The 23,217-nt window shown below is 54.6% G+C and overlaps 7 protein-coding genes across 7 annotated transcripts; 5 read left to right on the forward strand and 2 right to left on the reverse strand.

Moving 5' to 3' along the window:
- Positions 1–363: 363 nt before the first annotated feature.
- Positions 364–1,248, reverse strand: INS49_003117 (uncharacterized protein; the record flags this gene model as incomplete). The annotated part of the gene is made up of 1 exon (XM_043163913.1): positions 364–1,248. One exon carries the CDS (start codon positions 1,246–1,248, stop codon positions 364–366), a length of 885 nt encoding a protein of 294 aa, XP_043032419.1.
- Positions 1,249–1,906: 658 nt separating this feature from the next.
- Positions 1,907–2,999, forward strand: INS49_003118 (uncharacterized protein; the record flags this gene model as incomplete). The annotated part of the gene is made up of 6 exons (XM_043163914.1): positions 1,907–1,914; positions 1,974–2,100; positions 2,179–2,374; positions 2,434–2,454; positions 2,546–2,649; positions 2,700–2,999. 6 exons carry the CDS (start codon positions 1,907–1,909, stop codon positions 2,997–2,999), a joined length of 756 nt encoding a protein of 251 aa, XP_043032420.1.
- Positions 3,000–4,876: 1,877 nt separating this feature from the next.
- Positions 4,877–6,697, forward strand: INS49_003119 (uncharacterized protein; the record flags this gene model as incomplete). Its single annotated transcript, XM_043163915.1, has 3 exons — positions 4,877–5,714; positions 5,767–5,788; positions 5,833–6,697. The coding sequence occupies 3 exons, from the start codon at positions 4,877–4,879 to the stop codon at positions 6,695–6,697; spliced, it is 1,725 nt and encodes a 574-aa protein (XP_043032421.1).
- A 222-nt stretch (positions 6,698–6,919) lies between these two features.
- INS49_003120 (uncharacterized protein) lies at positions 6,920–8,332 on the reverse strand (the record flags this gene model as incomplete). The annotated part of the gene is made up of 2 exons (XM_043163916.1): positions 6,920–7,156; positions 7,232–8,332. 2 exons carry the CDS (start codon positions 8,330–8,332, stop codon positions 6,920–6,922), a joined length of 1,338 nt encoding a protein of 445 aa, XP_043032422.1.
- Positions 8,333–9,381: 1,049 nt separating this feature from the next.
- On the forward strand, positions 9,382–11,054 carry INS49_003121 (uncharacterized protein; the record flags this gene model as incomplete). The annotated part of the gene is made up of 2 exons (XM_043163917.1): positions 9,382–9,396; positions 9,492–11,054. The coding sequence occupies 2 exons, from the start codon at positions 9,382–9,384 to the stop codon at positions 11,052–11,054; spliced, it is 1,578 nt and encodes a 525-aa protein (XP_043032423.1).
- Positions 11,055–11,920: 866 nt separating this feature from the next.
- INS49_003122 (uncharacterized protein) lies at positions 11,921–13,762 on the forward strand (the record flags this gene model as incomplete). Its single annotated transcript, XM_043163918.1, has 1 exon — positions 11,921–13,762. The coding sequence occupies one exon, from the start codon at positions 11,921–11,923 to the stop codon at positions 13,760–13,762; it is 1,842 nt and encodes a 613-aa protein (XP_043032424.1).
- Positions 13,763–15,586: 1,824 nt separating this feature from the next.
- Positions 15,587–21,497, forward strand: INS49_003123 (uncharacterized protein; the record flags this gene model as incomplete). The annotated part of the gene is made up of 6 exons (XM_043163919.1): positions 15,587–15,844; positions 15,915–16,492; positions 17,333–17,563; positions 17,789–17,948; positions 19,244–19,366; positions 19,434–21,497. The coding sequence occupies 6 exons, from the start codon at positions 15,587–15,589 to the stop codon at positions 21,495–21,497; spliced, it is 3,414 nt and encodes a 1,137-aa protein (XP_043032425.1).
- Between the last annotated feature and the right edge of the window lie 1,720 nt (positions 21,498–23,217).

Consider the following 23,217-nt stretch of genomic DNA (forward strand, 5'->3'; position numbering starts at 1 on the left):
TTGCTCTTCCCCTATAAGCGGCTCTGCCCTTAAACGTCCGCTCAAATGACACCATCCAGGATCGAACTAGAGGATATCTTATCACAGGCGGGTAGCTACATACACGCCCAAAGGACGAGCTCAACCCGGGCTCATAACCTCTAGAATACAGGAAAATGGTTGCACTCATGCCCTCTAAGCATGGTTTGACCCCCATCAGGCTTCCTGGATTCAACACGAGTGTCAAAATCTATTATCAGGAGTCGAAAAGCCTTGAACAATTGCAGCAGAAGAAGACCAAAGACCAACAAGTATCCTCAGGAAGCCGGGCAGCCCTCTCACAACCAGCTGTGCGCCCCATCCCGGGCTGCTCGGACTCGGGCTTCATCCATCCGACAAATCGACAGCCCCGCGGGGCCGCATGCTATTCAAGACTACACTAAGGACCTGTTCAACTCTAAAATTTGACCTTGCCTGATCCCAAGGCTTCATTAGAGTGTTCACCTCCATCTGCTTGCCGAACTGAGGGATGTGCGTAGTGTGACACCAAGGCCTGTCTGCCACCTCTTTGCGGACCGCGCGCGCGAACCACGAGCACCAGCCGCGGCGCGGGAACGCGGTGTTGACGCTGTCACGGGTGGCCTCACCAACCCAGCCGCCAAAGTACTCAATGCCGTCGTACGCCCTGACGTTGTTGTACAGCGTCGCGAGCTGGACCAGTTGGCCGAGGAACGTGATGGTGCCGTCCAGCCCCATGTCCTGGTGGCGGACGATGGCCTCGGCGACGGCCTCGGCCTGGTCGGCGCGGCCGCCGAGGACCCTGAGCACCTCCATGGCCCTGATTCCGCCGTAGATGTCGAAGGACATCCGGGCCGAGGTGGAGTGGGACTCTGCTGTGCCGATGTCGTGAAGGAGGCATGTTAGGGCCCAGGTCGACGGTGACAGCGACTCGGCGTGCTTGGGTAGCAGGCGCTTCGCGATGACGGTTCCTGGACCATGGGTGAGTGATGTCTTTTTGGGCCGCGTTGGCCGCGATGGTAAATACTCACCCCAGTAGTATATGTGCATCGAGTGGTTGTAGGCTTCTGGGCTGAGTCGAGCCTTAGCAAACGCCTGGGCCTCACCAACGAGCGTGTCTCCGGAAGGAAACTCGACATCCTGAACGGTGTAGGAGAGAACCTTCTCAAGCTGTCCCACGGAATCAACGATGGCTTTGGCGGTGACAGAGACAGCGGTCCAACCGTTAGCTTTGACCCCTGTAGAAGACATTTTCTGTTACTGCGACGCAAGAAGGACTCGGAGTGGTTGAGAAAGTCGTAGGATGAGAGACTGGATGCTCTGAGGGTATGATAGAACGAGTTGTTACGGCAATCGATTGCTTGAAGATCGGGTGCAGCATCTATCTATATATACTTGTATTCGGAATCCACACATTATGTGAAAAGACCTTGAAAGCCGAAGGCCAGAGGGCAAGGTTTCACATGTATGTATACACCATTTTTCGTTATACGTATTGCTGAGCGGTATCTCTCAAAGAGCCCAGCCTCGCGGAGATGACTCTGGGCCTGCGATGTATCGACTCCGTGTCTGCATAAATGTGTGTGCTAAGTCTTGACCTAAGACGCTTCTTCCAATGAGATTCAGTACGGGGCCGGATGCCGATCAAGTGAACACTTGCAGCTATTCCGAAAGTAGATAATAAAAGACAAGCCGCGGATATAGGCTTCACATTGTCGCGGTATGTCTTTAGTGAGACAAAATTTCTGTGGGCCACGACGGGCCACGAGAACACGTTGGCTTTTATATCCCGAAAGGGGTAAAGCAAACCTCCACCAGTCGCCGGGTCACCAGTCACCGGCTCGCCGGCCGCCGGCCCACCCGTCACCGCCGCCGAAGCTTCCGCTCATAAGTACTACTAACTGTCATTATGAATAAGTTCAATTGAGAATCCGCGAAGATTTTTAATTTGAGCATCTTTAATCACGCCCAGCCAGCATTCCGCGCCGCCACAAGCTTGCCGGCTTTTTCGACTTCAGCGCCCCATTCCTCTCTAAAGCTACAGATTACCGTACCTTGATTTACCAGCACGTCGACCCGATGGCAGTTAAACTCGCGAACCCGGTAAGATGAGAAAATTACCTCCAGAACACCAGTGCTGTACTATGCTGACCGAAGGCTGTTTCGTTTCGCCTCAAAAAGAGTCCTCTTGGATTCGCCGGGTTTGCAACGACGTTGATGACACTATCGCTGTCCATGATGGGAGCTCGCGGCGTAGAGAATGAAGGGATGTTTATTGGCAACTTACTTCTCTTGGCTGGTCTCGGGCTGATTATCACCGCCCAATGGGAGATGGTCAGAGGAAACACGTTTGGGTACACAATTTTGAGCGCGTTCGGTAAGCACACCGTTGCCCCCTAGGATCGTTTTGAAGGTATAATATTAACAGGAGCTCAGGCTTCTACTACGCGGGTTATGGTATTATGCTTCTGCCCTTCTCTTGGGATAATTGAGTCTTATGGTGGCCGTACCTCTGAGTACTACAATGTATTTGGCCTTTACCTTACAGGTATGAGGATCCTGAAGTTCTTTTTGGAGGAATGCTCAAGATGGCTCATTCGACCTAGTATGGTCCTGCTTGAATTTCATCTTCTTCCTCGCATCCTTATCGACGTATGTTGCTGTACTTCCCGTCCATCCATCTCTTCATCGCCAACAGGTAGACTAACAACGCCTTGCAATATGGAAACGTCGCGAATATCATCGTGTATGGTGCCCTCGAGCTCCTTTACATTCTCAGCTCGGCGGCAAAGTTTGCAATGGCAGACGGCGACTTCCCCACGGGGCGCATCTTGACCAGGACGGCCGGGGCTTTTGGAGCCATCTCAGCCCTCTCTGGCTTCTACCTCCTGTACCAGGGCCTCTGTGAGCAACTATCTCCTGTCCCGGCCCCACTGGGCGAACTTCACTGCTTTGAACCAAGAATTATCACGAAGGAACATACTCCGGAGCCGGCTCAGTAGCTGTGCTTCTGGACTACCTACAGCAGCATGAATAGGCGCGAGCACACGGCATGGTCGACAAGAAGTCGGGCGTTTGGTCTGAATCCAGCACCTATTAGGTCTATATGAATCGAGTTATAAAACGATGGTGTATACTTCCCCAATGCTTTAGCACGATTTGACCAACGGATGGAGAGGGCTGCCTGTCACAAGGGAAGCGTTCTGGATGGTTCGATAAGGCCGTGCCTGACTGTCCTCCCAGACGGCGCGCGTCTTGCAGCTTGGGTGCTGGAATCAGCCTCGGTTGTATTACACGCTCGGGCACGCTCATTGTGCTAGCTTCCCATTGCACATGGTATGGAGAGGGGAGCTTATTCGGGGAAGGAGGAGGCTGGAGAGGGGGAGAGGGCCTTGAGAGCTGCACGCGCCGAGGCCAAGACGAGGCCAAGACGAGGAGAGTGCGGGAGAAGAAACGGCCGCCTGGACTGTGTGACCGAGTAATGGTAGACAGATACGAGATGGACCGTGCCATTGGTCAGAATTTTAACCGGTCGGGATGATGGAAGTCTACGTAACTGCACGTAAGAGTGAGGGGGGTTTTATGCATACAATTATGCTATCGACCAGCCTTTTTTGGGTTGAGAGCCGCCCTTTTCATCCTGGGTGTCTTCTTATGGACGGGTGGCGTTGAAGTTGGTGGTGATCTTGTCTCGAACGAAATCCAACATCTACCGCTTTCGTTGGGTCGGGCGCATGCTTTGCGTACGTGTGCATAGGCGTACATGTACCACTACCAGTTCCGCCCCTGAATGGCACCTTGATGTCGCACCGAACACGCGCTGTGCTCCTGCATCAAGTCTATGATGCGACATTTTTTTCGAGATGGTGACATGACCGAGCTCGTGTCCGGCGCGAGGCCGGGCAACATGCACCCCAGCGAGGCAGTTGAAATAAGCTCTTATCGCCCAGGACAACTAAACTGGATGTAGGCACTGGCAATGCTTGATCTAGCCTGGCTGCCAGGTGGATGACGCGACGGCGTGAGCAGAACTAGCCAGGTGGTACTGCCAATGGGGCAAAAGTCTTGGCCGAGCGGAGGCCACAGAGAAGGTCCTGCCCGTTCCAGCCTGGCCTGGCCTACCGAGCTGCCGATATTTATCACGGATATTGCTTGGGCGATCTTCAATGCAGCAGGCGATCAGCAGATCAGAGAACGGGCGAGATCCGGGTGAATTCGGAAAGCAGAGCACGTTCTCAAAGCAAGAAGAGCATCTGTCTGTGAGAGAAGTCAGAGCTGCGCGTAGAAATTACCCGCAAGTCTAAAGTACCGGGGCGGGAGAGTCAAGAAAGTTAGTGCAATCTCGTCCTTCATTTTGGGTTCGAGGAGCCCGTAGCCATCATCCCATGATAATAGTGGGTTCTAAGCTCTGTGCTGGGATATCCATCCCGCCATCCCATGCACGCTGGAGCCAGCCCATGAACAGGGGACTCTGGATAGGGGACATTTCGGTGTCTTGGTCAAACGGCACCACCGTTGGGCCTGGTCGGGATCTGTTAAGCCAGGACCACCGGGCTTGCATCACACCGGGTACCTGGTTTGTGCCGATCCCCTGCAGGGCTAGAGTAAACTACGTGGGGAACCAGGAACCGGTACGAGCAGCACTGTAATAACTGAGGGCGCACCTCCACATGCATTTTCCGATCACCGACCCCATCTCGTCAACAGCCCAATGGATCGACAACGAACCCGCTCTGACTGCTTGGCTGGAGGGTGACGATGATAAAGGGTGGGTGGCCCTCCTCCTCTTCCCAATGCCTCCCCTCCAGCCTCTCCCCACCCCTCTCACCCCCCCTCCCACCATCATCACCACTCTCCTCCCGGCTCTGGCTCGGTCACGATGCTCTGCCTGGCCCTCCTCACAGCTGCGGCCGCAGTCTCGGCTCGCGTGCTCGACAGCGTCCCGGCCGTCCCCCAGGGATGGTCCAAGGCCTCGGCTGCCCTGCCCACCGACAAGCTCGCCCTCAAGATCGGCCTCAAGCAGCAGCATGCCGCCGCCCTCGAGCAGGCCGTCCTGGCCGTCTCCTCCCCGGGCAGCCCCAGCTACGGCAAGCACCTGACCCGCGAGGAGCTCCGTTCCTACGTGGCCCCCGCCGAGCAGTCCGTCGCCGACGTCACCGCCTGGCTCGCAAAGTATGACATCGTCCCCGCCGTCGACAACGACTGGATCACCATCTCCACCGACGTCAAGACCGCCAACGCCATGCTGGACGCCGACTTCGGCTGGTACGAGTACGAGGAGGGCGGCGGCCTCAAGCTGCGCACCCTCAGCTACGGCGTCCCGGACGAGATCGCCCAGCACGTCGACCTGATCCAGCCAACGACGAGGTTCGGCCAGCTGGGCTCCAAGAGGTCGACCATCTTCGACATTGTGATCGCCGAGGAGGACGACGACGTGGCCGCCCTCAACCAGAACGTCGCTGCGTCTCCCGCGGCCGCTGCTGCCCCTTGCACCACCACCGTCACTCCCCAGTGCCTCAAGGCCCAGTACAACATCGGCTACACGCCCGACACCGAGGGGAACCTGATCGCCTTCGCGTCGTACCTCGAGCAGTATGCGCGGTATGCCGACTTGGAGCAGTTCACGACCCAGGTGCTTCCCGAGGCTGCTGGCCAGAACTTCTCCGTCACGACCGTTAACGGTGGTCTCAATGACCAGAACAGCTCTGATGATTCTGGTAAGTGACAGATCGAGGATGCTCAATGTCATATGCTAACAATGATTCCCAGGCGAGGCAAACCTGGACCTGCAGTACGTCCTGGCGTGAGCCAGCCGATCCCCATCCTGGAGTACAGCACCGGCGGACGTGGCCCTCTCATCCCGACCCTGGACAACAAGTTCCCCAGCACCAACGAGCCCTACCTGGATTTCCTCACCTTCCTGCTGGGCCAGGACGACGCCGAGCTGCCGCAGACGCTGACGACCTCGTACGGCGAGGAGGAGCAGTCCGTGCCGGAGGAGTACGCCCTCAAGGTGTGCAACCTGTTCATGCAGCTCGGCGCGCGCGGCGTCTCCGTGCTCTTCAGCAGCGGCGACTCGGGCCCGGGCGGGTCATGCAAGTCCAACGTCGACAACACCACGACCACCTTCCTGCCGACCTTCCCTGCGGGGTGCCCGTGGGTGACGGCCGTGGGCGCGACGACGGGGTCCGCCCCCGAGATGGGAGTGTCCTTCTCGTCGGGCGGCTTCAGCATCTACCACGCCCGGCCCGAGTGGCAGGCCGACGCCGTGCCCGCGTACCTGGGCTCCATCGGCGGGACCTACGAGGGCCTGTTCAACGCATCCGGCCGCGGCATCCCGGACGTCGCCGCCCAGGGCCAGTCGTTCGTCATCTACGACAAGGGCCGCCGCTCCCTGCTGTCCGGCACCTCGGCGTCCTCGCCGGCCTTTGCTGGTGTGATTGCCCTGCTCAACGCCGCGCGCAAGTCCCAGGGCAGCGCGCCGCTCGGGTTCCTCAACCCCTGGCTGTACAACAACTCGGCCGCGCTCCTGGACATCACGGCTGGCTTCTCGAGCGGCTGCCAGAATGCCGGCGGTGGCCTGCCTGCGTCCGGGGCGAGGTGGAACAGCACGGCTGGCTGGGACCCCGTCACGGGTCTCGGGACGCCGCTGTTCGATAAGCTGTTGGAGGCTGCTGCGCCTGGGGTTGCGAATGAGTAGAGAGAGAGAGAGTGATCCTGGGGATGATGATGGGTTAAGATTTGAAAATATTTACATGGTAAGCTAGATGATACAATTCGATGAACATACTCTTGCATGGTACCAATTGTCGCATGGAACTGCGAACATAATATCTTTCGTGACTCGGGTCGCATTAATTCACCTATGGAGCTACAAAGCCGCAATCATGAGCTGAGAAGCATCACTGTCGTGCACTCTGGACTAAGCACCGCCGCCTCCCTCGGCCATTTCACGCCTCTCCTCGAGTGTGACGTCCCCGCTGTGACTCCGAGGCCAGTCCTGCCCGCTCGGAAGCTCCCTCGTCTCGCCCTCGTAGTTGCCTCGGATCCGCTGTATCCTCTGCGCCTGCATGGAGCCGGACTGGCCGCTGCCCTCGTTGATCTGCCCTGTCTCGCCATCGTGGTCGTCTCCGTTTGGCATGGGTTGTTCTTGGCCATCCTGAATTGCTCCATGGCCATTGACTCCGTTGGGTTGTCTCCTCACTACGTTTCATAAGCCCGCAGCCTCGCGCACCAGCTTCAGTGTGCTGTCCCTCGCCTTCTCCGCGAACCCTTTCATGTCCTCCCCGTACTTCTTCTCAAACTGCCCGTCAAAGACCTCTACGCTCAGCCACCCGCGGAATCCAGTCCCCAGCACGGCCCGCGTGAAGTCCGCGATGGGTAGGTACCCTCCGTCGTACGGCAGCGGGCGATAGTCGTGGCTCCACCTCCCGCGGGGCCGCAGCCCGGTGTCGTCGTTGGGCTCCGGCCGGGGCACGAGCGGCGGCTGCATCCGGTACGCGTCGCTGATCTGCAGGAAGTAGATCCTGTCCGCGGGCACGGTGGCGGCCAGCTCGCGCAGGCTGTCCTGCCACGACTTGTTCAGCCCTTCCTCGTCCACGCCGCCGTCCTTGCCGCGCTCCACCTTCCCCGACTCGGTCGTCGGGTCCCCCCACTCGCCGCCCGCAGACTGGAACGTATCCAGGCACAGCCCGATATTGTCGCGGCCCGCGAGCTTCACGATCTCCCAGACGTCCTTCCAGCCAGGCGCGTGCGTCGCCCAGCACCAGTTCTCGTACGCGATGCGGAACCCCTTCGGTCTCAGCAGGTCCGCCAGCTCGCCCAGGTCGGCCGCGAGGCGGTCCCGGTCGCCCGACGCGGCGGGCGAGTCGGTGCTGCCCACCTGCAGCATGGGGCAGCCGGCCGCCTCCATGATGGTCAGCCACCCGCGCGCGCGGGCGAATGCGGCCTCGCGCTCCGGGCTGGCAGGGGGCCAGCCCTCGAAGTTGGCGAAGGGCTGCAGGACGAGGATCTGCAGGCCGTGCGTGGCGCAGAGGTGCGCGGCGGACTTTGCCGCCTCGCGCAGGGCGGGCCAGTCGTCCTCTGCCACGCCCTCATCGTCGACCTTGTTGCTGTTGGGTGGTGTTTGGATCTGGCCGATGCGGACGAGCTCGTTGGCGTGGGAGAGCAGGTCCGGGAAGGAGAGCTCGATGCCCTTGAACCCGGCCTGCGAGATGGCCTCGAGCTTCTGGTGGAGGGAGTGCTTGGGCAGGCCGATGGAGCATGAGGCTAGGGAGAGGGGGATCTTGGACGGGTCGACGTCCAGGGGGGATGTATTTGTGGCGTGTGTAGCCATCATAAAATGTGTGTGTGTGTGTGTGTGTGTTTTTGCGTGTACTTTTGTGTGTCTCAAAGGTTGATATTGTTGTTGCAGGTCAACTGCAGTGAAGTGCGGTGTGGTGCACGGTGGTTTACTCGTTTGAGTGTCAAATAGAGGTGTCCATATATGGAATACGTATGGAATGTGTGCTTTTAGAAGGGGCTAAAAATAAGTCGGGCGGTACAGCATGGTTGAGGATCCGGGGCTGGCGGCTCATAAAAAGGAAGAAAGTGATAGAGACAAGTACTAAGTAACGCGATACCTACAGCTGGAGGCACAGACGGTGGCGGCACCAGGCCTGCGACAGATCGGATTTGCAACATCACTAAGAACGTCGTCATGATCTGGGCCTATCATGATGAAGGGATGATGTATAGGAGCGCCATGCAGGCCGTGGTGGTTCGCTGGGGCGTGTAGCCATGATGTCACTGACGATCACCCACTCACTAACGCATGTGCGTCTGTCCTGCCGCCCCGACTGTGCCAAATTCAAGATTGAGTGTCCCCGGCCCAAACATATTAGACCACACGTAGGTACGGTATGTCTCTCCTTTGCTGAACTACCGAGATAAGAGCTCGGGTAATGCTATAGAAACCAATCATAATGAATTGAGAGGCTTGACTGGCGGAAGCAAGGAACAGGCAGGCACGCAGCACTGGCCGCACTTGCACGTTGAGCCAGACCAACCCAACTCTACTTCTCACTTGACATCATGAGCTGGTAATTACACGTATAATTCGGGGAATTAAATGGAGAAATAGGGAAACAAGCTCAACTCGCAGCTGCCGTACCACAACTACTAGTGCAAAATGCCACGCCAAGCTCACTCCCCCTTACCTTTTCCGGAGTCCCGGGGCACCCGTCTGCAACAGCAAGGATACAATATCATACATTCGAGAAGCCTGAAGAGCTTCAGTGTGAACACGTCTCATTCGAAAGCCCTTGCTTTTCAGTACACTGCCAAGCCACTAGCCATCGACTTGAGCAAGACCAACAGCCAGGACAAGGCAAAATCATGACAAAAATGGAGGTCAAGAAGGTATGTCGAGACCGTCAAGCTAACTTCGCCCGAGCTGCCTCAACCAATCAAGCATAACCTCCCTGACAAGGCCACACTGACAAGGCTTCTCACAGCTGGGAATGATAGGCGCAGGGAGCATGGGCGGCATGATGACGCTCCTGTGCGCAGAGCACGGTATCGAGGTGCACATGTTCGACCCCTCGGCCGACAACGTGAACCGCGTCCTCTCACAGGCCAAGCAGGCCGGTCTCGACTTTAGGACTTTCTATCAGAAGGACTACGAGTCCTTGTGCAAGGCGCTACCGTCAGATTCCGCCAAGGTTTTCATCCTCAGCGTGCCGCACGGTTCCGTCGGCGACAAGACCATCGACGGGCTCGAGCCGTTCCTGAGGCCCGGAGACGTGATCCTGGACGCGTCCAACGAGAAGTGGAGCAGCACGGAGCGTAGGCAGGAGAGGCTCCGGCCCAAGGGGGTGCACTTCGTCGGCATGGGAGTCAGCGGCGGGTACCAGGCGGCGCGCCACGGGCCGTCCATCTCGCCCGGCGCCAGCTCGCCGGAAGCCTGGGAGGCGGTGTGGCCGCTTCTAACGAGGCTGGCGGCCAAGGACAGGTCGGGCAGGCCGTGCACGGCGAAGCTGGGCCCGGGAGGGTGCGGGCACTACGTCAAGATGGTGCACAACGGCATCGAGCACGGCATGATGACGGCGCTGTGCGAGGTGTGGGGCATCATGGGCCGGTGCTTCGGCTGGTCGCACGACGAGGTGGCGGGCGTGCTGGGACGGTGGAACACGGACGCCGACAGCCCGCTGCGGCACAACTTCCTCGTCGAGATCGGCGCCGAGATCTGCCGGACGAGGGACCCGGAGGATCAAAGCAAGTTCGTGCTGGACGACATCCGCGACAAGGTGGTGCAGGACGTGTGCGAGGAGGAAGGGACCGGCACCTGGACCGTCGAAGAGGCTGCCCGGCTACATGTGCCGACCCCCAGCATCACGGCGAGTCACATGTTCCGCGTGCAGTCGGCCTACGCACGCCGGAGGGAGGCCGCGCACAACACCTTCCACAAGACAGGCGACGCCGCCACCTCGCCTCACGCGAGCCCGGCCCAGGCCCAGACGGCCGAGGGCAAGCTCATGGCGGCCGGGTGGCTGCGCGACGCCACGTACGCGACCTTCCTGCTGTGCTTCGTGCAGGGGATGCACCTGATCGCGGCGGCCGACGACGAGCACGGCTGGGGGCTGGAATACTCGGACGTGATGCAGCTGTGGCGCGGCGGGTGCATCATCCAGTCGGACGCCATCGTCGACCTGCTGGACGGCGTGTACAAGTCCGGCCAGGCCGACAAGCACAACCTGCTGGCGCACCCGACCATCGCTGGCGAGCTGGGCAAGGTGACGGCGTCGTTCCGCGAGCTGGTCGTCGACGCCGTCAGGCTGGACGCGTACGTCCCCGCCCTCAGCGCCAGCCTCGAGTACCTCAAGTACTCGGTGTCGACGGACCTGCCTACCAGCTTCCAGGAGGCGCAGCTGGACTTCTTTGGGAACCACATGTATGACCTCAAGAGCGAGGGGCCTGGCGAGTCGGTGGTGGGGAAGCATCACTATGAGTGGAGGCCTGCGAGGGGCCTCAAGGAGATGGAGGAGGCGTTTCAGAAGGAGAAGCAGGAGAAGCTTTGAGTTGGGTAGTAATTGTGAATAGATAAATTGTAATGGAACGAGTGAACTCATAACAGTGGCCTAGACACGAGGGTGGTGATACACCCCATCCGGTCAATACCTGCAGACGTGTTGTAGCATAGTATCAATCTTGGATATCAACAGCGGAACGACCAACCTGGACCCGGACCGTGATCTGACCAGAAATTTTGATCGGGGTGTGCGACTGGTTTCAGGTCGAGGTGCGCTGACGAGTGAATTGACCAGTAGGAGCACCCAGCTGGAATCTTCTAACAATGAACAGAATTTGTGAGATGCATGAAGATATTGGGACCAAAGAAGAGACTGCGAATGTGTAAAATATGGAAAACTCATGATATCGACGCAGATGTTGGAGATCTGGGAAGGAGAATACGGGCAGCAGATATGAGATACAGAATTGAATATTTTCTCAAACGGGATGAAATAATCAGTGAAGCATATTGTTCGGTTGTGATTTTGTAGTGTTCATCAAGGATGCTAAGTCAATGTGATGTTTTTGGGAGAATGACCAGGCGTAGTCGTGACCCCTGCCCTGCAGGAAGAGAGGGGTCCAGTCCCTAGCTGCAGGTACCAGGGGGCGGTGAAGGATCCCTGCCCATTGGCGCATTGACCGCGTGCTGTCATCCAACCGCAACACCAGGATATTCTTTAGAGACATGCGACAAAAAAGCACCTCCTTCTTTCCTTCGGCTCGGAGCAGCCACCGCCACCTTTGTCAACAGCATCCCGTTCGAAGCCCACTCGGTTCTGCCCCTCTGTCTATGCATCTCTCATTCTCTCTTTGCTTCTTGTGCAGTTGATTTACTCTTCTTCTCCATGTCGCGGTGGCATTCGTCTTGAGCTTCATGTTATCCCCCTTTCAATTGGCCTTTCTTCGCAATGGCCTGCGACTCGTCTTCTCCGTGTCGCTGGTCCTGAGCCTGCTTCTCACTGTCTACCTGTACTTGTACCCCGCCTTCCTCTCGTGCGCTTTTCCTCTTCCTCGACACCGTACCTCGGGCTCGCACAACAGTGGCAGTAGCCGGCTGTCCGCCTTCTTCGAGACGGCAAAACTCCATCTGCCCTTCACCGACCCAACCGCGACGATACCAGACCGAGATGGCTCCGGCCACGTAACCCCTCTCCGAATAGCCCCTTTCCGGCTGCTAGCGCTCGGCGATCCCCAGCTCGAGGGCGACACGTCGATCCCCAATTACTACGCCGAGTCCTCCTTCCCACACCTCAAGAGCTTCTACTCGCACCTGGTCTCCCGCAGCGACGACCACCCTTCTTTCCGATCGAGCAAGAAACAGGCCTTCCATGACCTCGTCGACTTCTACTTCGATGACATTCCCAACACTTTTGAGAGCGTGCGCAAGCGAATCGACCTCTGGGGCAACGACTTCTACCTCGCACACATGTACAGAACGCTGAACTGGTGGACTGTCCCTACACACACCACTGTCCTGGGAGACCTGGTCGGAAGCCAATGGATCTCGGACACCGAGTTCGAGTGGAGGGCATGGCGCTACTGGAACCGCGCCTTCAGCGGTGGGCAGCGAGTGCCTGACGAGAGCGCAACATGGCCGGCAGAAGAGTACGAAGTGGCCGGATACCTGGGCAAGAGTGTATACAACGAGACGTGGCAACGTCGCATCATCAACGTCGCGGGGAACCACGACATCGGCTATGCAGGCGACCTGAACAACGAGCGCATGGACCGCTTCGAGCGCGTCTTCGGCAAGGCGAATTACGAGCTGCGCTTCGAGCTGCCCACCTCGGTCCTGTCGCCCGGCGGTGCGAGCACCATCCGCAACGACACCGCCTCCAACGACGAGAACTACAACGGCCAGGACGACCGGCTCGTGCCCGAGCTGCGCATCGTCGTCCTCAACGACATGAACCTCGACACGCCCGCGCTGTCGTCCGAGCTGCAGGACCAGACCTACCGCTTCGTCAACGACATAATCAGCACCGCCACCGCCGTCGAGTTCAAGGGCCACTCCACAGTCCTCCTGACCCACGTCCCGCTCTACAAGCCCGAGGGCGTGTGCGTCGACGCCCCGCTCTTCACCTTCCATGACGGCGACGGCACCCTCAAGGAGCAGAACCAGCTATCGGCCGACGCCTCGCGCGGCATCGTTGAGGGCATCTTCGGCCTCAGCGGTGACCCCGAGGCGCCCGGGAGCGGGCAGGGCAGGGTCGGCGTCATCCTCAACGGTCACGACCACGAGGGCTGCGACACGTACCACTTCGTCAACCAGAGCCAGGGGGACGACCCCGCAGGCAGGGACTGGCAGGTCAGGCGGTTCCCCGAGGCCGCCGCCGACGGCCTTCCCGGCAGCCCCGTGCTCCCCGGGGTCCGGGAGCTCACGGTCCGGAGCATCATGGGCGGCTACGGCGGCAACGCCGGCCTGCTGAGCGCGTGGTTCGACGAGGACGAGTGGCAGTGGAGGTTCGAGTTTGAGAACTGCGCCCTGGGGACGCAGTACGTCTGGTGGGGGGTCCACGCGCTCGACCTGGTCACGGTCGGGCTTGGCCTGGCGTATGCTGTTGTCTGCTTGCTGGGTGCCGGTGGGGAAGAGAAGAAAGCGGTGACCGGGGCTGAGAAGACAACGACTGGCACGAAGGAAAACGGCCGTGCTGTCGTTCCTGGAAAACCTGTGTTGGTTGGAGAGGTGAAGACCGAAGAGCATGTGAAGACGTGACCGCTATGCGAAGTGATATTGTCAATAACCATGTTGCATCGAATATACCCCAGCATTTTTGTATACTCAATAGAGCTCGTCACATATTTCGACCTGGAAGTTGAGGTGCAAGGGCAGGCCCTCCTACGTGTTGAAATGCGTTCTCTTACAAATTGTTCTTTTGTTCCGTGAAACGCACATGCAAGCAACGTATAGGACAGGAAGGGCATTACAGCAAAGCCGTTCAATCAGTCTCCCTGGAACGATTGCTAATCCTCCGTATAACTCTTTCCCGAAGCAAGACTCCTTCGAGCACCGTAACCAAAGTTGTTCCTTTAATACTGTCTTCCATAATTAGCACGGGTTGAAAGAGAGAATGAGTTCTTGTTCATACTAACATTTTATCAAGCTTCTTGCTCTAATTATACGTATACATTCTTCCCGGCCACGGGTATTGTACTCCACTACCTCAAGTAACCAGTTTACCTCCCCAGGCCATAGAAATATCCCGAAAGATCCGTTCAACTAACAACACCCGTAGCAGGAACTAAGGCCCCCTGTTTCAGTATCTTGGTTGCAAAAAGAAAAGAAAAATCCAAAAACATAACCTTGTTTTCCTGCCCTCCCGTCTTCGAAGCTCTCTCTCTTTCTCTCGTGCGGACTGGAGGCCCCCTAATTTCTCGATCTTATGTTCTCGACACGGAAGCACCATCCAACTCTGACGTACCATGTGCTTCATAGCTTCCAGGGAGCTCGTGTCCCCGGCCTCCGTGTCTGCCCCACTCCTCCAGCATCTGTGGCCTCTCCCGTGGTGACAACTCAGCGACGTGCCCAGCGCCGCCATTGCCGCCGTCGAGCGTAGCTGCCTCTGTGTCTCCTGTGCATTCGTCTCCTTCCTTGGTTGTCGGCTTGCGAGATTCATGAAACCTGTTCATGAACCGAGAGACCCTTTTCAGGTGCCAGACTGCCACCACCACGAGGAGGAACCCCACGACCGCTCCTGCAACAATGCCCCCAATCTGCCCTCCTGTCAGACCCAACACCGTTGCCGCCCCCTTCGCAAGTGTCCGTTCTAAATTTCAACAATAAACTCCCAAATCGTGTCGGTCTGTCCACGCCTCAAAGGATTTTGCAAACCAATCAATGTAAGAAACGGTCTCTTGGGACTTGTGGCTGCGCCAGGAACCAGGCTGCAGACGATCACCCGGAAAAAGAAACGAACGCCTTCCAGCGGACTCTGACAAGCCCATTACAAGACACTAATTGACTTCGTCTCCGTTTAACTGCAAGACAAGAATAATATCCAACCGTAGCAACCTTGAACGCCTGGTTGGGATTTATTCCAGCCTGAGGCGTAAACCGGGCCAAGACGATGTTGCTTTTATTAAACTACATTTGCACTTAAGTGCTACATAATGAGCTATTTAACGACTATTAGAGGCAGGAACTCTATAACTGCTCTAGTACCGATGCCCCTGATCTGCGCTCCTGTGAGACTGACTATTGCCTGTGGAAGATTAAGCAGCATTGGTCTGGGGGAAAGATCTTGGTTTTAATGAGGACACACCAGACTGCTACCGATACCAGAAAAGTAATCATGGAAGAATTTAAGCGCAATGGCTGGCTAAGGTGGGAATGGATCTTGAAACACGGTCTAATTGATGACTTGAGACCGAAGATTGCATAGCGCCTGGGCAAGCAACAAGCTCGCGCAAGAGGCAAGAATCAGCAACTAGTGCTTATTATCAAGGCCGAGAGGAGTGCACGAAATCCTATATATCCCCTCCCGCATCAGGTCGCACTTCCATGACCGACACCAGACAGAGTCCTCCATTGAAGCCAGAGATGTCGACCTCACAGATTCTTCTTTTCTCCCAGCCACGTACGGGGTGCCACCTGCTGGAACGCATCCTTACGTCGAAGCAAGACAACGCACGACTTCTGGCACATCCTGCGCAGCTGTCAGTCCAACCGCTCTCCAAATGGATGAAGTCTGATTCGTTTACGGACGGGATGCCTGATGATGTTCGGGTGGAATATGAAGAACACATCAAACAGGGCAACATAACCTGGGAACAGACGCTGGAGAATACAGAGAAAGAGGTGTGTATTGCTCTGAAAGTCCTACTAATCGTTCAGGAAAATGTAGTGGGCTAAAACTTGGACGTCCCAGGGCAAGATCCTTTTCATGCATACACACCCTTTCTTCATTCTTTCACCAGACCGCCTGCTGGCTTCTGTCACCGCCCCAGGGGCGCTTCAAAACGACGGCCGGCCGATATCCCTCATCCCCGAAAGTCTTCTCCTCCATCCAGGCACTATACCGCTGTTCACTATCCGTCATCCAGTTCTCCTCGTGCCATCCTCGATCCGCGGTATAAAAAAGGCGGAAACGGGTGAGACACGAGCCAGCTTCATCATCGGAACCAGCCTCGGCTTCAGTCGCGAGATATACGACTGGTTTGTGGCCCGAGGAGTCGAGCCGGTCGTCGCGGAAGCGGATGATTACATGACAAGTGCAGACTTCAACCGGCGCCTGGCGGAAAGGCTTGGTCTTGACCCGGCGCTGGTGGCTGTCAGTTGGCCGGAGACGACGGAAGACGAGCAGAAGCTGATGCACCCGGTACTGCTCCGCATGCAGGAGACGCTGGTCAAATCCCAGGGCCTGGATGCGAGCCGTGCTGCTAGGAACGTGGATCTGACGGAAGAGCGGGCACGCTGGAAAGAGGAATTCAGCGAGGAGGAAGTAGTGTTGATGGAAGAAATAATTGCCCATACAACTCCCCATTACGAGTACTTGCGAGAGCGTCGTTTTGTACCTAGCAGCCGTAACTAAAAATAATCTGACGACAGTGTGTCGTCAGAATGGCGCAACGCACCGCCCCTTCTCAACCTAAATAAAATACTCGAGACAGGATCAAAGTTTGGCCCGGACAACCCTTTGGCGATCTCGTGGAGTCCAGAGTCTGTACCACCTCGAGACCCCGTGCATGTGGATATAACCGCGAAGGTGGGTGGGTCAGTCAAGCTTGTCTGTTTGATTCACGGTCATCTAAGACAAGCTCGATAGGCTTCCGTCGCACGTAGACAAGAGAAACTGACCCACCCGTTGACTGCTAGGCGATGCTGCACAGGCTTTCCCCGTAGATTGAGCGGTTTCCAGGCAGCCAAGTCTAGGCCCGCGGCCCAGAATAACACCACGGCGCGAAAGCAGAAACAGAAAGAAAGAAACAAACAAACAGGATGTACTAGTACCAGTCGCGTTGATGGGCTACGTACAGTGTGGCATCCGTGGCTGTGATCGTTAAAGTATTCTGTTGACGGGCTCTTTAACAATGCGAAGAGGCAGTGCCCTGCCCAGGTGAGGGACACGTCCACACACACTGTATGTTGTGTCACCCCAAAACGGAACAACTTTCGCACCGAAACAGCCCAGCTATAAATGGAGGCCTCTCGACCTCGAGAACAGAGGTTTGCTGACCGAATTACCCTCATTTGTCAACTCTCACCCCGGCAACAGTGAATTTTCATTTCCCCTCGATCTCTTTCGGTTTTAGTATCTGTCATGTCACTCTCATTTGATGCATCCAGATTCAACAAGGCCAACGGTGATGTTTCGGACCGCCTAGCAAGTCTTGAAGGGTCCGGGGACTTTGGCGTTGAAGACATCCTCTCGGCGGCGAGTGGTGAACTGTCGATCATTCCCTCCGCACACCTGAGGACCGAAAAGGAACTCGGCCGTGGAACCAGCTTTCGAGTAACGAAAGATATCTACGACAAACCAAACAGCGGTGTTTCCCCATACTATGTTGCGGTCAAGAGGTTCGTGCCCTCGACACGATATAATGGGCATCAACATACAAGCGGCAGGTTGTACTCTGGTCTCTTGCGAGAACTCCGAGTCATCTTGCACCCGCCGTTACTAAGCCACGGTTGCATAATGCAAGCCCTAGCCCATGGCTGGTACCACGATCCCGTCATTGGCATGCAACCGTATCTCGTGCTAGAGTATTCTGACTATGGCAGTCTCGCTGACTTCTTGCGAAGATCAAAGATCTCGCTTGTGGAACGGCGAGAGCTGGCATTAGACACTGCATCGGCCTTGAATGCGCTGCACAGCTGCCGTATCATACATGGCGATATCAAACCGGAGAATGTTCTCATCTACGATAACGATGATGTTGAGAGCTACCTGGACAACCAAGAGGTCAGAAGTCAAATTGCTCGACTTGCAGACTTCGGTGCAGCGGTCTTCGAACAAGATTTTATACTCCAGCCCGAAGTCACTTACCTTGGCACGTTGAGGTACCTTAGTCCGGAATTTGCTGGCCGTCCGGGTGTTTCAAGGGCAACTAAATCCCCAACCTTCGACCTGTACATAAGCGCAGACGTGTATTCACTTGGTTTGGTGATCTGGGAGATCATAAAAGATGGCCATACTCTCATTTGCAATCAATCGTATCGTTTTGGCGCTAGTAAGCTGCACAACATACACCACACCCTTTTTCCTCCTTACTTCGTTTTTTAACTATTTTTACCTTTTATATAACAAATATACCCTTAATTTAAATATACCCTATATTAAAAAATAGCTACTTTTTTTTAATTCTTTTAATATTTATTTAAGGAGGGTAAAGGAATTATTTAAAGTATAAGGTATATTAATATTTAATTTTAAAGATAAATTTAAAATTTTAAGGAGGAGGTATTTTTAAGTAGATTTAGGTATAATTACCCCTTATTTATAATAATTTTAATATAATTCTTAAATTTTATTACTCTTTACTACCCCTTTAAATTTAACTTTAACTTAAGTTATTTTTAATCTTAATTTAAACATACCTTATATCTTTAATATTTTCTTCTCCCTTTTTAAATTTATATTAAAAGAATTTAAAAAAAAGCAGCTTTCTTTTAATATAAGTAATTATTAAATTAAAGCTATATTAAGAAACTTAAATGAAGTGCGATTAAAAAAGGGTGTGGTATATGTTATGCAGCTCATCAGCGCCAAAACGATACGATTGATTGCAAATGAGAGTAAGTACATTGATTCTGACCAATTGAGTCATGGCCAGAATTGGGAGGATTACCTGGACCACTTATGTGCCTCGAAATCCGATGCCTTGTTGTCCACTGCACTCTCCTTTTGCAACAGCTTACCGGAGCTAGAACAGCATCCTGTCATTCATGATGCTCTCACGAAGACTTTGGCTATGTGCCTAAAGGACGAGCCATCGCGACGAGGTTGAATGGATGAATTGATACCCGTGTTGGCAGATGGCACAAGGTAAAACTTGTCTTCATTTTTGGAATATGCGAAATAGACTGACTCGCATTAGGATAACGAGACCTAGATACACCACATCTCGGTTAAGATTTCTCCCTTTATCTGAACCGTCGGACGATCCTGAAAAAAGTGTGACAACAATCGTGCCAGCTCGGAAGTCTGAGGGCGGCCTCGTGAACCGTATCCAAATCAATGTTGAAGGTAATCTGAAGGTACGAGTAGTCAATGAGGACGAGAGCACGCCTGACGGTATAACAAGGGATGTCGGAGGTTTGTTGCTTATGAAACCATCCAAAACGAATGCACTTGAGAACAGAGGCCTGGATATTTTCAAGGTAAGCCATCACAAGCTACGTACTTGGTCTTGACATAATTTCTCACAAATCTTTCAATTTCCTATAGCTGGTTATGGCAGTTGGTCAACCACCATGGGCGGCCCAGTGCCAATTGGCAAGTCGGATGCGGACCATCGCCATACTACACAGCTCTGATGACGCCAAAAAGGCTCATGCCCATCTACAACTTTCTGCTACGTTCCACCTAGGGTATGGCGTGGAGCCTGACGCTTCTGTGGCCGTGACTCAAATCAAGGCCTCGAATTCAGCACGTTCACTAGCCAAAGAATTCTACGATCCAGTGCTCGAAGCCCTGCAATCTTTGGCAAAATCTGATGACCAGTGGTGGGACTTGGGATCTGGGAGCCAGGACAAAGCTCGGTACAGCAGATACCTCCCATTACGTCCACGCGAGACCGGAATACCTAAAGCTGCCTTTGACTTCTCTCCAGCCCGCATAGATCCTATTACTGGTCTGCGTGTTGAAGAGCCTCTCGAGACAAAGGCTGACACAACAATAACCGACTCTGCTCTGACGACAGCCTGTCGAAACGGAAACTTTTCCAGCGCGAAGGAACTAGCAAAGAAGTCCATTAAATTCGAAGGCGACAGCGATTCACCAAATTTCCTACACTGGCTGATTATGTTCCAAGCTGATCAAGCGAAAGAGCTTTTGCAAATATCATTTGCCAACGAATCCAGAGCAACTTCCAGCAAGATTCTGCTTGACCAAGAATCAAGGCCTCTCTTGTACTTCCCCAACCTTTCCCTAGAGCTATTTGGAACTCCACTGCACTGGGCCGTTCGCACTGGAAACATCGATCTCGTCGCTCTCTTCATTGATTACGGTGCCGATATCAATAAAGTGTGGCAAGGCAACTTCGTTTCGCAAGGTGAAAGCAGCTTGAGCAGTGGCGATGCCCCGGTTGGAAGCATCACATTCCTTTTCACGCCTCTCGAGCTCGCCGTCACTCATCACTTTTCGGACATCGCAGATCTCCTGCTTCGGAAAGGCAGCCTGGTATTTCGCTCGGAAAAGTATCAAACTTGGCATCACTCCTGCTTTCACATGGTTGGGCTCCCTGTGGTCCCATTCGCTCGGTTCACCTCTCATGGTGGTCTGTATCGCGAGGCAGCTCGGCGGACGATTCAAGTCCTTCAGGACCACGGACTAGACATTAACGCGACAGACAACTTCGGCAACACACCATTGACCCTGACCACTCAGTTCACCGACGTCGAGCCATATGTGTTGGAAGAGATGCTCAAAGCTGGTGCCGGTACTAGCGCTCAATTCGACTCAGCGGAAGGCAGCATTATGACCAGTTGCGCCAAGCACGGGGTTGACCGCCCACTCGATACCCGGCGAGTCAACTTATTTCTGCCTCTCGTCAAAGACCTCAACGTTCTTGACAACACTGATGATGGCCGGGGTGCATTACATTGGTGTGCATTGTTCGACGTTAGTGGAGTAGCACGAGCTCTTCTCAACACTGGACGGGCGAGGGTAGATCAACTGTCGCGAAGGGGCCACACGCCCTTGATAGATGGCGCGTTTCGCGGAATACTATCGACGATAGACTGCCTGGTCCAGGCTGGAGCAGACTTGGAACTCCGGAGCAGGCAAGGTCTCACAGCGCTGCAGGTTGCTGTGTCTTCGCGACACTTGCAGACTGCAGTCAAGCTCATTCAGCTGGGGTCGCAGGTCGAAACCGGGCAGAGCAATATCTTGCATCTCGCCGTCACCAATGCGAGCCAGAGAGGCTCGATCGCCCGCGAGCTGCTGGAACAGTGTTCGGAGAAGCTCAAGGTTGCGCGGATCCTGAATGGATATGAGAACGATGGCTGGACTCCGCTGCATCGCGCTGCGTATTTTGGTGACCTCGATGGGGTGGAGGCTCTGCTTGACGCCGGGGCAGACCCACTCGCGTTCAGATCGTCTCCAGAACTGCTCTACGGTGGGAACCCATTGGAGCTGGTGAACAAACTTAGCAGAAGGTTTCAGACGGAAGGGCTAGGGAAAGACCATGCCAAGGTCTCCGTCCAGGGCGACGCTGCTGTGAGAGAATTCTTGCGGAGGATTTCCAAAATTCAACGCACCCTCTCAGTGTGGGTAAGTGGAATGCAATAATCAGGCTTGTTGATATAGATGCCAAATTGCGCCGGTCCTCAGCCTCAACCTAGCATTACATATACGTACAGTGAATATAACCGTGGACCACATCACTCTGGTATATTCCCAACGAAGACAACTAGAACAGCACAGTATGCTGCTGTGGCAGTAAATATTTCATAATTTCGAGATTCCGTGAGAAGATGGCTGTGAAGATCGACAATGCCCAGAGTCTCGCAACCATGGATCTGGCACAATACAAGACCACTATTGGCAGAGTCATCGAAACCACAGCAAGAGTTGTTGTCACGACTCTTGATGCGCCCATAAGTAGTGAAGGTTCAGTAATTGTTATATTCGGATCTTCAGACTTCAAATGCTCCGCCTGTTTTGTTGGTTAGTGCATATTCTTGCGTTCTCATGATACACACAAGGACTCTCCATGCTTACTTGGGTCGAGAACAGCTATTCATATTTCGCGAAGTTAGAAAGAGTGACAGAAGCCTTGGAGATAATACGAAAGCAGGAGAAACTAGCGTACCCTGTCGGGCAAACAGTGAGTCCACTTTTCCAAAAAGACATCAAGTCCACCTGGTTTCAAGAGATTCTCCGGAGATCGTAAATCATCAATTTCAGAAAGAAAAGTCGACTCAGACTCCACAAGTGGCTTGATTCCCTTCATCCAATTCCTCACACTCTTAACCTTGGCCTCGCTAGGTTTGGGGCGCCTAATGTTGTCAAAATAGGAAGCAAGCAATTCGTCTAGTCAGGAGTCAGCTGCTTGTTTCTTATGTGGCCAATTAAGGATCCACCGTACTGTACTCATTAAGCTTCACCTCTGCTTCTCGAACCAGAGCGTGTCTTTTGGTGTTCAGATCTTGCCGCCTGCAGCTCAAGTAATACTCTGTCTGCTCCTCTGTGTCGATTTGTTCAAGCCGTTGCTCCAGGTCAATCAACTCGTCCTGCTTATGCAAAAGAATCCGAGCTTGAAGTCTGCCGAAACGACGGAACATCATGAAGTCTCGATCGCTGTTGATGAAGGCCGAGAGCCTAGGATATCCCCTACGCAAGCTTTCAACTGAACCTCCGGTATCAGACAGATGTAAAGCAGCCTTTTAGGCATATCCAGTGCTGTTAGAAGACTCACTTTTTCGAGTCCGCTGGTCGATTCGGAACTCAGAGAACTCATAGCCTGCTGGCTGAGCTGTTACGAGGTTAGCATAATAATAAAAAAAAACTCCCTGTGCTTCTCCGGGAGAGGGTTTTCAAGGCAACCCACGTCTCGATCTCCGCACAAATTGCATCGGCGCCTGCATGATCGATATCTACACTAGTTATGAGAACCTCAGAACTTGGAAAATTGAGACGTGTCCGATTTATTTTCGTTCCGTGGTAATTTCGTGGAGTTGAGCATGCGAAAGTAGCACCAAGGGCGTTTCGTTGGAAGACAATTCGCAAGACGTTCCGTAGTAGTGCCCAGATTTTGGTTTCACATAAAACCGATTTATGAATTGCTGAATCTTTATAAGTTGTAAGGTGCGTTCAACGTGTACTTATATATATGTTTCATCGAGGATGAAATGCAGATCGAGCCCCTCTCGAGGAGCACCGGCAAAATTACGTATTGGGCAGGTACATGTACTGAAATGCCAAGCAGCTCATTTTGCCCACATTTGCCATCTGTAATCTTTTCGCCGGTCGAATCGGATGTACCATACGTGAGTCGACTGTCTCACAA

Source organism: Diaporthe citri, assembly GCF_014595645.1.
Source record: "Diaporthe citri strain NFHF-8-4 chromosome Unknown scaffold_1, whole genome shotgun sequence".
Classification (NCBI taxonomy): Eukaryota; Fungi; Ascomycota; class Sordariomycetes; order Diaporthales; family Diaporthaceae; genus Diaporthe; species Diaporthe citri.